The following is a 12,136-nucleotide window of genomic DNA, read 5'->3' on the forward strand; positions in this document are numbered from 1 at the left end:
TGTCCTAAATTCCAACAGGAACGACAGACACTTATAGAGCAGCTAGCACAAGAAAAAATAAGTCTGGACATAACAGATATACTGCAAAGAAATTCTGGGGAACAATGTTTTAGATGTGTTTTTCAATATTTGAAAACAACAGGTTTATTCCATTGAATTTAGAGGGATGTAGTATTCAGACCCACACTCCTATTCAGAAGGTGGCAGTAATGCACCTAAAAGCTGTTTGCCAACCGCCAAAGAAAAAAAGAAGAAGAAGAAGAAGAAGAAGAAACCTGACAGAAACTCACAATCAATGGAAGTGACCGGGGTGAATCGTCCTGAGGTAGCCTAACCTACAATACCATCTGTTGTAGCACAGGGACAATTATTTATTGAACGTTGGTTTAATGATTGATACGTGTCGAAGCAAAGTAACTTTAATCGGGAATTAATTTAACCTTTAGAAACGTTTAGGTTCGTTATGCTAATTTAAGGCTACAAGAAGAGACGCCATGAGAACTGAGACTGGGTGCTAGGTCCATAGACATAGGAAGACTCACACAATGTCTTTCTATGGCATATAGGACAATGAAAGGGATAGTGACTCTAGCACTGACTGTGTTCTGTACTGCGATTGGTGGTACTTTGCAGTATGGCTACAATCTTTCCATCATCAATGCTCCCACAGCACACATTCAGAGATTCATCAATGACACTTGCTGGGAGCGCTGGTTTGTCTCACTTGAGCAAAGTCATGTGACTCTGATATGGACAGTCATTGTGTCTACCTATTCCCTTGGGGGTCTAGTCGGAGCGTTACTTGCAGGACCCATGGCGGTCCGGTTCGGTCGTAAAGGTGCTCTGCTGCTGAATAATGTATTTTTGTTCTCAAGCGCTCTGTTCGCGCTGACCAGCCGCGCTGCTCGTTCCTTTGAGATGATCATACTGGCTCGGCTGCTCGTGGGCATCAACGCTGGTGTGAGCATGAACGTTCAGCCCATGTACTTTGGCGAGAGCGCGCCCAAGCATCTGCGCGGAGCGGTCACCTTCTCCTCTGCTGTCTTCACTGCATTTGGCATCATGCTCGGACAGGTGATGGGCCTGACCGAGGTACTCGGGTCAGAGCCCTGCTGGCCTTACCTGCTGGCCAGCAATGCGCTACCTGGGCTGTTCCAACTCCTCACTCTGCCCTGGTTCCCAGAAAGCCCGCGGTACCTGCTCATCGACAGGGGAGATAGAGAGGCCTGTAGCCAGGCGCTGAAGAGGTTCCGGGGCTGTGCTGTCTCCGAGGAGGAGATGGAGGAGATGCTCCAGGAGAAAGAGCTGGCCACTGGGGCTAAGGCTCGCTCCCTGTGGAACCTGCTGTCCGACCGGAACCTGCGGCCACAGCTCCGAATCGTCATGGCCGCCAGCAGCGGCATGATGCTTTGCGGCAACGACGCCATCTACTTCTACGCCTCCTCCATCTTCCAGGAGGCCGGCATTCCCGCAGGTAGGATCCAGTACGTGGCGATTGGCACGGGCGCCTGTGAGCTGACCGCTGCTATTGTGTGCAACCTCCTCATAGAGCGGGCGGGCCGACGACGGCTCCTTATGGGCGGCTACGCGCTGATGTCGTGTTGGGCAGTGGTCTTCACCGCGGCCCTCTGCCTGAAGGGCACCGTGCCGGGCATGCCGTACCTGAGCATGGTGTGCATCTTCGCCTACATCCTCAGCTTCGGCATGGGCCCCGCTGGGGTGACCGGCGTGCTGCCCACTGAGCTCTTCGACCAGCTGGCACGGCCCTCGGCCTACATGGTGGCCGGCTCGCTGATGTGGCTCCACCTCTTCATAGTGGGCACGGCCTTCCCGTTCATCGTGAGCAGCCTCGGGCAGCTCTGCTTCCTGCCCTTCTGTGGTGTCTGCATGTCGACCTGTGCTTTCATGGGCTGGAACCTTCCGGAGACTAAGGGGAGGTCTCTGGCCGAGATCACCGCCGATTTTGATAAGCGTGACCAGAGAAAAGATGAGGGGACAAAGGTTAAAGGTGAACCAGGCCAGTCAAATCAAGAAGAGGCTCATGAACTAACGAGGTCAGAGGAGGAGCCAGTGGACGTTAATCATGTACTGTGTGAGGGTTGACTCCCTCTTGGTATCCTGTTGTGTGTTCGTTAAGGCAATCATTTGCTAAAGTCCTTACCTTGAATGGCTATCTTTATGCAAAGAGGAATAATTGCTGGCTGCCTGAATTGTTCTTTAAAGTTCAAGATATTATTATTCAAGTAAAGTTTGTTTTTAATTATATTCATTGATGTATTTATTAATGGGGATATATGCTACCTCAGGTGGTTGGATTTTGTACTGTGTTTATTTTAAAATGTTTTTTTGTTGGCCTATAATTAATTATTCAACTCTTTTATGCGCATCTCAAATGCATTTCTGAATTACCAGTATTTTTTAAATTGTTTTTAATTGTATTTTCTCAAAGTAAATATATTATTTAATTCAATATGTATACCGATTGTATAATTCCTGCATGTAATAGCCAAATAAGTACTGTGTTTCTCACAGTAATGTGAGAAGTCACTGTGAGTCTGCTGAATCCATGAATGCTGCCTGATGCTGTGCCTTAACACCAAAGGGATTTTACTTGAATGCAAAGTCTATAAAGACTGAGGGAAACTATAGGCAGCTTGTGGCCTATTGTACTATATTAGGCTGAATACCAATTAAAGGAATACTGTATATGGCACTATTAGACTGAATACCAAATTAAAGGTATACAGTAGGCCTATATTGCACTTGTTATGACATTTGTTAATGCACTGTATATTTGTTGTTGTTGAAAGAGAAAATCAAGTTTCGTTCATCTGTTGACCTCATACAACAAACAGCTTTGCCCTCAAAATGCTAAGAGAGCAGTGTTGAGGCAAGATGAATGTGAGGGTATCTGTTGTAATCGTGGAGCCATTGTGTGATGTTGACGAGGTCTGTATTAGCAAGGACATTTAAATAAATGGCCTCTAATTTAAATGGCAGCAAAGTGCAAAGTCCACCAATAAGCCAAGGTCTCATGCATGAACTATAGATATTTTATGGCATGTGAGAGCACTAAGCTGGTTCATCATTGTTTGCACCTGGTGTTACATTAACAAACTGGAGAGGAGCTGCGGTAGCCTAGAAATCTAGACGTGCCCCTAGCGGCCGCAAATTACATTTGCTGCCAGGGCTAGTTTAGCAACTCTCCGTTGGCTTGTGAGCTCCAGAAATCGAAACTTAATCAGGCCAATGAAATCGTGTATAGAGTCGTTAGGTGGGCTTAACATAATGATTGATGGCAGAGTTGCAACGGTTTGGCTTGAATTCCCTGCTACTTGAAAACAAATAAGATGGATGTTGCTGCTGGCGAACAGTGTGACACGAGTTAAGCTTTTATTAAGTAGGCAAACGTTTGAACTAGCCAACTAGCTCCGCTGGTGGGAAACGCATGGGACTCATAGCGCTACCGCTGTCCTATTGCGTGCAGAGGGAATTTGAAAGACAACTGATTATCCCGCCCCTCGGACTGAGCACTGCGAACGGTGAGTGCCCAGACCCTACATTTTAATGTGGGTCTGGCTCGTCAGGCTAGAGCTGCGGTCCAAGTGGCAGCAGTGTCTGTACCACACCTGGGTCCTAGTGCCCATGGGGACATGGGATGGAAACCAACTCGACGTCATTTCACAATCCCATCACATCTCTCTCTCCCACCTGTCACTCTTCACCATCCTACCTGAACAAAGGCCAAATGTCCAAAAGATACTTTGAGAAAGTTATTAAATTAGCTTAGACATTACATTACATTCAGATGTAAGACTTTGCACTTTGCCTATTTTTCAAGTTATGGGCCACTGTGTTTCTGTCTCCTGGTATTACTGTGTACTGTGTACTGTAGGCCTGCATCCAGTGATGCTGTGATCATCAGCATGCTCCATCCTGTTGTTGCTGATATACTGTGTGTTAAAAACTCTCACTCCAGTTATAAGTAAATGGGGTTGCACTGTGGCGCAACTGCCCATAGGGCCCATACACATTTGGGTCCAAGTGCTCACAGAAACCCAGCCTGGAGATTTCAGACCCTGATAATCTAGAAAGATTAAGGGTCTGGCCACGAATAACGTAATGGCCCAACTCGAGAGGCGGCACAAAACGGGCATTCGAAAATCTCACTGCATGCAATTGGATAAGACTGAACGACCAATGTTTACTGACTGATTTCGGACTTCGACGCAATTGGATAACACTACAACTGTAATCTGTTTAGCTCGCCTTTGGCCCGCCTATATACACCGATGTGATTGGCTCCCCCGCAATACAAGTGGCAAAAGTAACGTGCATCATTACTCATTGTCAGAGTGTCTCGCAGAGACAATTCAAATTATGCTCTTGCCAGAACTCTGGATTTTCCAGGGTAACAGAAACCCAGGGTTGAGTACGATCTCACCCCATCTCTCTCTCCCACTCAGTTCCTGTCAATCACTGTCCTGTTGAAATAAAGGCAAAAAAGATGCCATATTCTTTGATGCCAGTCCTCTTGTCTTTTGTGATTGCTTCTATTCTCACATGTTTTTTCTGTCAGAGGAAGTCTCTGTGGGCCTCCTACCTCTCTCAATTCATGTTCCTAAACAAATTATTTAAAAAATAATAATTATCTGGCCAACTGTGACACATAAATCTATGGTGGTTACCAAAGTCAAAGTCACTTTCCCAAGGTAGCCTCATCTTAGAAATACCATCTTACATTAAGAAGATGCTAAATGTAGCAAAATAAAAGACAAACTAGTTAACCATTTGCATAAAAAGCTTTAATTCTCCAATCAACTTTTATTGCAGTAGCAATCTACAGTATACACAGTGTAGGTTATAAAAAGTTGCTTATAGGAACACTGTCCTATAAAATGCAAAAGGGTTTAGTCCGCCCTGTATTTGATTCCAATGCAGATAATCAAATTAAAGGTTGTATCAGTGATAGCAGGGATATGTCACTTCTGTTGATGATCGTTAGGAAAGATTAGATGAATGTGATCATTTATGTTTGGGCCTGAAATCGCTGATACAACCTTTAAGTGACTGCAAATCCTGGAGCCCAAGGATGAACTAAATCAGGATATTAAAACAGCAAATAAAGAAAGCAAAGCAATGGGAAACAGCTGCTAAATAATAATAATCTCCAAGAAAGGTGAGCAGAGCAAAATAGCCTCATCACTTCAATGTTGGAGTTTACCCTCATTGTTTTCAGTGTGAAACTAAGATTAAATGTGTTTTTTTTTTAAAAACATATTTTTTTCATCTTTATTTTGGCAATAAATGTGGAGGGTCATGTATCACTCTGACTCCTGTGTGCTGCAGTTTGCTTGCAGGCTTTTAGTGTTTTGATGCATTACAATGCAGTATATTCAATATCACATGGAATGAGTGCTGCTGATTTAATTAATTTAATTTTTAATTTAATTTAATTGTACTTATAGAGCGCCAAAACATTACATGTCTCATGGCGCCTTACAGTGTTAGACAATCAGAGAAAAGAAAAGAAAAGAAGGGCCATGGGTAACAGGGGTGAGGAAAAACTCCCTAGAATTGGAGATGCTGATGAAAGGTTGCAGTTTGTGAGATTACATACAGGGCGTTATTGTACTTGTTATCCTTGATTAGGAGGTGCGTGGAGCGAAAACGCTAACAAGTGCCAGAGCAATAGTGCCCAGCACACCAGTTAGAATTAAACCTGAGCCCTCTACTACTTGCTTTGCTTTCTTAGCCTGTGAAGATAAATGAGTGGTTTATGAGTGAGAGTGCAATACTTGCCTATATTTAAAAAATCATGTTGTAATATATTAGGGACGATATACATACCTGCCTTGATTCTGGTTTGCCATAGCGGATATTGGTAACAAAATGCTCACAGTTGTAGTTGAGGAGACGATATTGTATCTTCTTGCCAACTAGTTGCTGTGCAATTTTCAAGATAACATCAGGGGGCTGTGGCATCCACTTTTTATCCAGGCTGTTGTTTACTCTCCATATGTCAGCAGCTGCTACATCCGAGAGTTCCTGTTTCTTCACAATAGCAAAGATGGAGGCAGATGATCCACCAATGGCTGCACCCTTACTAGCAGAATCACCTGAGTAGGGGAAACAGCATCATTAAAACACCCTGGCAGAAGGATAGAGATAGAGTTTAACATACACTCACCCAGGGCTGTATTTTTTTTTTTAAATGTATAAATATGAACCGCTATATAATGTGAAGAAGTGGTCCTGTTCGTTTTGACTGTGTAAAGATTAAAGGTGAAAATCTTGCATTGTGTGCCTTTAACGCACATATCTAATCAGCAAATCACATGGCAGCAACTCAATGCATTTAGGCATTTAGACATCACAACAATCTGAGTTTAAATCAGAGCATTAGAATGGGGAAGGAAGGTGATTTAAGTCAGTGTTTTTCGACCTTTTTTGTGCCACGGCACACTTTTGACACTTAAAATGTCCCACGGCACACTAACATCCTGTGTGAAGAAAAAATAAACATATCATAGCCTAAAATTTCAAATAATACACAGATATGGCCTTATTATGGCTTCTATGCAAGACCTGCTCAATAAAACAAGCACCCTCTGTTTCATTTGTAGGTGACTATTGACAAGTAGGTGACAATTGTTGTTATGAACTGGATACAATGCCTGCATACCACAAATAGTGTAATCATACAATCAATGAGAGCATGTTATAAATTCTTTAATGCAACAGCTGCTTTTCTGGACCAGTGAGTGACATTTGGGTAATCTGCGGCACACCTGATGATCTCTCACGGCATAGTGCCCCGGCACAGTGGTTGAAAAACACTGATTTATAATACAAGTCTTGTGAAATAAACCCATATTTAGCATTAAAAAGGACATAGACAACATCTTAAATGTTGAAAATGAACATTTTGACTATTTCATGGAAAACATATGTTCATTTTGAATTTCATGTCAGCAACATGATTCAAAAAAATTTGGGACAGGGGATATTTACCACTGTGCTGCTTCACCTCTTATGTGTAAATGTTTAGGAACTGAGAAGACTAGTTGCTAGAATTTTGAAAATGAAATGTTGTCCCATTCCTGCCCGATATAGGATTTCAGTTGCTACAGGTGTTCTTAATCATGTTTTTCATTCCATGATGAACCTAATTTGACAGGTCTGGACTGCAGACAGGCCATTTTCGCACCTGGATTCTTCCATTATGGAGAAATACTGTTTAAAATTCATTTTGACATTGTTTTCCTGAAATATTCAAGGTCCTCCCTGGAAAAAAAGCATTATTGGCAGTATGTTGCTCAAAACCTGTATACATCATTCCAAATTGATTGTGCCTTGCCAGATGTGCAAGATTCCCATGCTGTAGGCACTAATGCACCTCAACGTCGTAAATGCTGGGTTTTCGAATTGAGGACCAAAACACTTGGAATGGTTGATTGCATGGATCTCTCCTCTTTACCCCATGAGTCCATTATTTCCAATAATAATTTCAAATTCTGATTGTTCTAACCACAGGACCTTTTTCCACATTACCTCAGTCTATTATAAACAAGCTCAGGCCCAGATAAGACGGTGGTATTTCTGTATCATGTCAAAATACAATTTGGGCTGTTGCATGGTAAAGTTTACTCTAGGATTTCTGAATTGAGTATCAAACTGTGCTCATACACAATGGTTATCAGAGGTTTTTCTGAGCCAATACAATGAATTTCTTTACAGAAACAGCTCTGGTTTTAATGCAGTGCCATCTGAGGTCCAAAAGACCACAGCCATCCAATATTGTTTTCCAGCACTATCCCTAGTTTGCAAAGATTTCTCTGGATTCTCTGAATCTATTCTCTGCTCTTTTTCACCTAATCATGTTGCCAGGTACCCTAATTAGTTGTGAAACATTCCTCCTTTTGTTTTCTTTATCATTGCACAACTTTTCCAACATTTTCTTACCCCCGTTCCAACTTTTTTTGAAATGTGTTGCTGGTATCAAATTCAAAATATATATGGAATGGAATGGAATGAAATAGTCAAATTTGTCAAATGTTGTCTGTGTCCTTTTGATAATTGAATATGAGTTTACGAGAGTTGCAGATTATGACATTCTGTTTTTATTCACATTTTACACAACGTCCCAACATTTTTTGATTTGGGGTTGTACATCCATGGGATTTACAGAAAATGGTATGGCGTCAATTTAAGGACTAATGTATGGAGGCTATCTGAGGGAATGATCCCTGTGCAGACAATAGAAAAAAAGAGCTACTGGATTATACTGTACCATCTGTTGTGAGGTGAATAACGTATCCATCTCCTATGTACAATGCCCAGTGCTGATAATTAACTCTGTCTATCTCAATTAGGTCCCCCGGCTTCTGTGTATATGAAACATAGCACACATGTTCAAAGCCAAATTAGATTTGGTCAAGCTAATAAATGACGCTCAATTCACTCAACACTTTCAGAATTCTGAGGCCATTGTGAAAAATACCATTTTTCCCATCCTACAAATTTGTAAGCTGCTTTGCCTCACTGTATAGTGATAGAGGAATCATAAGATACAATAAAAAAGTATTCACCCCCTATTATTATGACCGCCGCGGCTCCACCCTTGCAGTGCAAACAAGAGAAGAAAAACAGACAGCAGGCAGGGCCATAACAATATCCACTCATACATACTCCAGTTTTAGCAATAACCTTCTGTTTTGTCCTCTCTTCCAGACATCAACTGATATCACACATGGCGGTAAGATAAACTTAAACCTACATGATTAGGTCTAGCGGAGGAAAGATGCATAATAATAACAATAATGATAATAATAATAACTAGATGTACCGCAGAGCGGTACAAAATATGACCGCCGCCCAGTCCAGCACATTTTTTCCACAAAAAGAAATCACGCTGAAAGGCCTATATGATTCTAACTGTCTCACTAAATTGCATTATCCACACTCAATTCTCACTGGTATCTGCTAGACAACAAGTACCAAAACATGATTAGTTCATAGATTTCACATGTAAAATTCATTTTATACAACCCCACCTCCATCTTGCCTGTTTATAATTCTGAGAAATTCTTGATTGTTTGGTTTATGTTATGTGTGTGTGTGTGTGTGTGCTTGTGTTTCTGCCTGCGTATGTGCCTGTGCATGCAAGCGTACATATGTCTACTGTGTGAGTATGTGTCATACGTATGATTACTGTGAATGTATGTGTGTGTGTGTGTGTATCTGTTTGTGCACATGTGTGCACATGAAATGGGTTAACATGACCCCTGGAGGCAAACATACAGAAAAAAGATATTACAGCCCTACAGTTCTCAAGATATTCACAGAGAACTGTGTCTGCCCTACCCTCCTTTCGGGGGGTCCAGTCCAGCGGGGGGGCTACAGATCAAAACGAAAAATGACGGTTCCATGCTATCCATGTGGGGGTACATGCCCACCAAGTTTTGTGTACCCCGGTCTTTCAGTGTCCCAGGAATCCTTGTTGGTGTACGTCACTAAATGTACACATAAATTATTTTATTGTAAGGCCCCCCATGAACGAAAGTACACAAAACTTGGCATGCATTCGGAGGGTGTCATAATGATCCTACACTTTTAATTTCGTGCAGTTTTGACCTTGTCAGCCAGAGATATTGTGATGAAAACACCTAATTTTTTGCTTTTTAATTTTTAACTAGGTGGCGCTATACAGGAAATAAGTGGTAATGGGATGGGTTGACATGCCCCCTTAAGACCAACATACATAAAAAAGGTGGACCTCCTAGGCCCTACGGTTCTCGAGATATTCACAGAAAACTGTCTCCGGCCACCTACAGGCCAGTTGGTGTATAGTAACATAAATTAATTTATTGTGTGGCCCCCCATGAACGGAATTCCACAAAACTTGGCGTGCATACAGAGGGTGTCATAATGATCCTACACTTCCAATTTTGTACAGTTTTGACTATGTTAGGTCACAGATACCTTCAATTACAACACCTCATTTTTACTTTTTTGTGTTTAACTAGGTGGCGCTATACATGAAATGAGTGGTTATGGAATGGGTTGACATGGCCCCTTGAGATCAACATACAAAAAAACAATGGTCCTCCTAAACCCTACGGTTTTCGAGATATTCACAGAAAACTGTGTCTGCCCTACCCTCCTTTCAGGGGGTCCAGTCCAGTGGGGAGGCTACAGATCAAAACGAAAAACGATGGTTCCATGCTATCCATGTGGGGTTATATGCCCACCAAGTTTCGTGTACCCCGGTCTTTCAGTGTCCCGGGAATCATTGACGGAAATGTGGGCATGCGAAAAAGAAAAAAAAGAAAATAAAATAAAATAAAAAATCTGACTAAACCTATATGACCGCCGCTTCGCTGCGCTTTTGCTGCTACAAATTCAGTAGGATTAAAAGAAAGCCAAAATAAATATTCATCATCATCATGGCTGCATTTTCAGTATTGGCGATAAGTAGTCGTTTGTCCACTAGATGGCGCATCGTTGCAGTGAGACGTAATTTTGTTGGAAGTTAAAAGTGGGTTGGAAAAAACAATGGACGCTTCCTACAAGGACTGTAATTTACCGCAGCGGACATCTAATAAGGATAGGACGATGTTCACATGAAGTGTAATTCCCATTTCTTCTTGAAGCCGAAATAAATCTGAGGATGTTTATCGGACATGCTTGGTTTTTACTGCAGGTACGTTAAACTTGTAATATCAATAAGGACCTAGGTAATGTTACCGTTAGCGTTAGTTGAGTGATGGAGGCATTTGATTGATTGCATTTGTAGAAAACTATAAATGCGGTTATACCAAGCAAATTGATAGCAGCACTGTTTGTATCTTTCGACTGTCATTTATTGCACGTGCTACAAAATCATTCTGTGCAATGGAAGATTTACCAACGTTACACCGGTCTGATACAGTTTTGCCTATACATGCGTGAGACTGAGACGCCTGTTTATTTTGTTTTAAGTGCGTGCAGGGTGTGAGAGGGGAATCGATGTGCTTTGATTACAGCTTGGTAGTTGTAGTCTTGTGAAATTAAAAAGCACGTGTGTGTGAAGTATCCAAACAATGACACCTTCATTTCATTATGGCTGCTTTAGCAACACACAGTGGCGTCGTTAGACCTGGGCATTCGGGGCTATAGCCCCGGATCCTCTGGGGATAGCCCCGGATCTATGGGCCGTCAACAACAACAAAAACTCTAATCGTGAATGAAATAAATAGCCCCGTAGAAGAGACTTTTGTGTTTTGTGTCCATTGTGTGCATTAACAGCAGCGCAAGACAATCTGACGTGATCTGGGCAGGTTTAGAATCATTTGTTGCAAAATGTTGCAATTTCAATTCTCCTCTACGCTATTACGCATTGCTGTTTCGTGCTTCTACTAACTAGCCTTAGCGAAATAAGTGTATAAGGACAAATGGATATTAGAAGTTTATTTAGAGAAAAAAAAGGGCAGAGCAGGGACAAGAAGTGGAAACTCTTCAGTGTGTCATCATCTCCCGCAACCCAGGAGGACATTTCGATCAGCTCAGTTTCAATATATCGTGATTTACTATTGAATCACATGCGCAGTAAATAAACCTGACCTCGTTTGAGGGGGCTTCCAAGCAATGCATGTTGGGCTTGATTTTGACAGAATGGAACTTTTTCTTTGGGCAAAAGTTCGTGATATACAACCCAAATGCATTGCTTTCAAGGCACCCATAGCCCATTAATTGAAGGGGATGACGTCCGAAATGTTTATCCCGAGACGAACGCTCACACCTGTCAAGTGCACGACAGAGGTGCATGACGATGTTTATTCTACAGGCTATTTTAATGTGATATTTGGGGTGTTGTATGTGGTGCACTTTGGCAGAAGAGACGTTCTCCTCAGGGGCGCCTGCAGGAATTAATGCTATGGTACGCACACCCATCCCCCCCCCCCCCCCCCCCCCCGCAAAAGAAATAATTCACTCGTGAACAATATTTGTCCGTTTTAGGTCCGTGCATTGGTCAGTCAGCAAAAAAGTAGCCTACATAGCATAACAACATCCACATGCAATAATACAACGACAACGTCTACAATGACCTATTCATTTGGACAACTTGATACAGCCCTTTACAGGCTAAAGTTAC

The 12,136-nt window shown here is 42.2% G+C and overlaps 2 protein-coding genes across 2 annotated transcripts; one reads left to right on the plus strand and one right to left on the minus strand.

Annotated features, from left to right (window-relative positions):
* Positions 1-2: 2 nt before the first annotated feature.
* Positions 3-3,197, plus strand: LOC121699611 (solute carrier family 2, facilitated glucose transporter member 11-like). Its single transcript, XM_042081897.1, has one exon. It carries the CDS (start codon positions 556-558, stop codon positions 2,101-2,103), a length of 1,548 nt encoding a protein of 515 aa, XP_041937831.1. The 5' UTR covers positions 3-555; the 3' UTR covers positions 2,104-3,197.
* Positions 3,198-5,543: 2,346 nt separating this feature from the next.
* On the minus strand, positions 5,544-10,721 carry LOC121700139 (phospholipase A and acyltransferase 3-like). Its single transcript, XM_042082904.1, has 5 exons — positions 10,717-10,721; positions 9,057-9,062; positions 8,294-8,387; positions 5,851-6,119; positions 5,544-5,756 (listed from the first exon to the last, which is right to left on the minus strand). The coding sequence occupies exons 2-5, from the start codon at positions 9,060-9,062 to the stop codon at positions 5,649-5,651; spliced, it is 477 nt and encodes a 158-aa protein (XP_041938838.1). The 5' UTR covers positions 10,717-10,721; the 3' UTR covers positions 5,544-5,648.
* Positions 10,722-12,136: the final 1,415 nt, after the last annotated feature.

Source organism: Alosa sapidissima, chromosome 24 (genome assembly GCF_018492685.1).
Source record: "Alosa sapidissima isolate fAloSap1 chromosome 24, fAloSap1.pri, whole genome shotgun sequence".
Lineage (NCBI taxonomy): Eukaryota > Metazoa > Chordata > Actinopteri > Clupeiformes > Clupeidae > Alosa > Alosa sapidissima.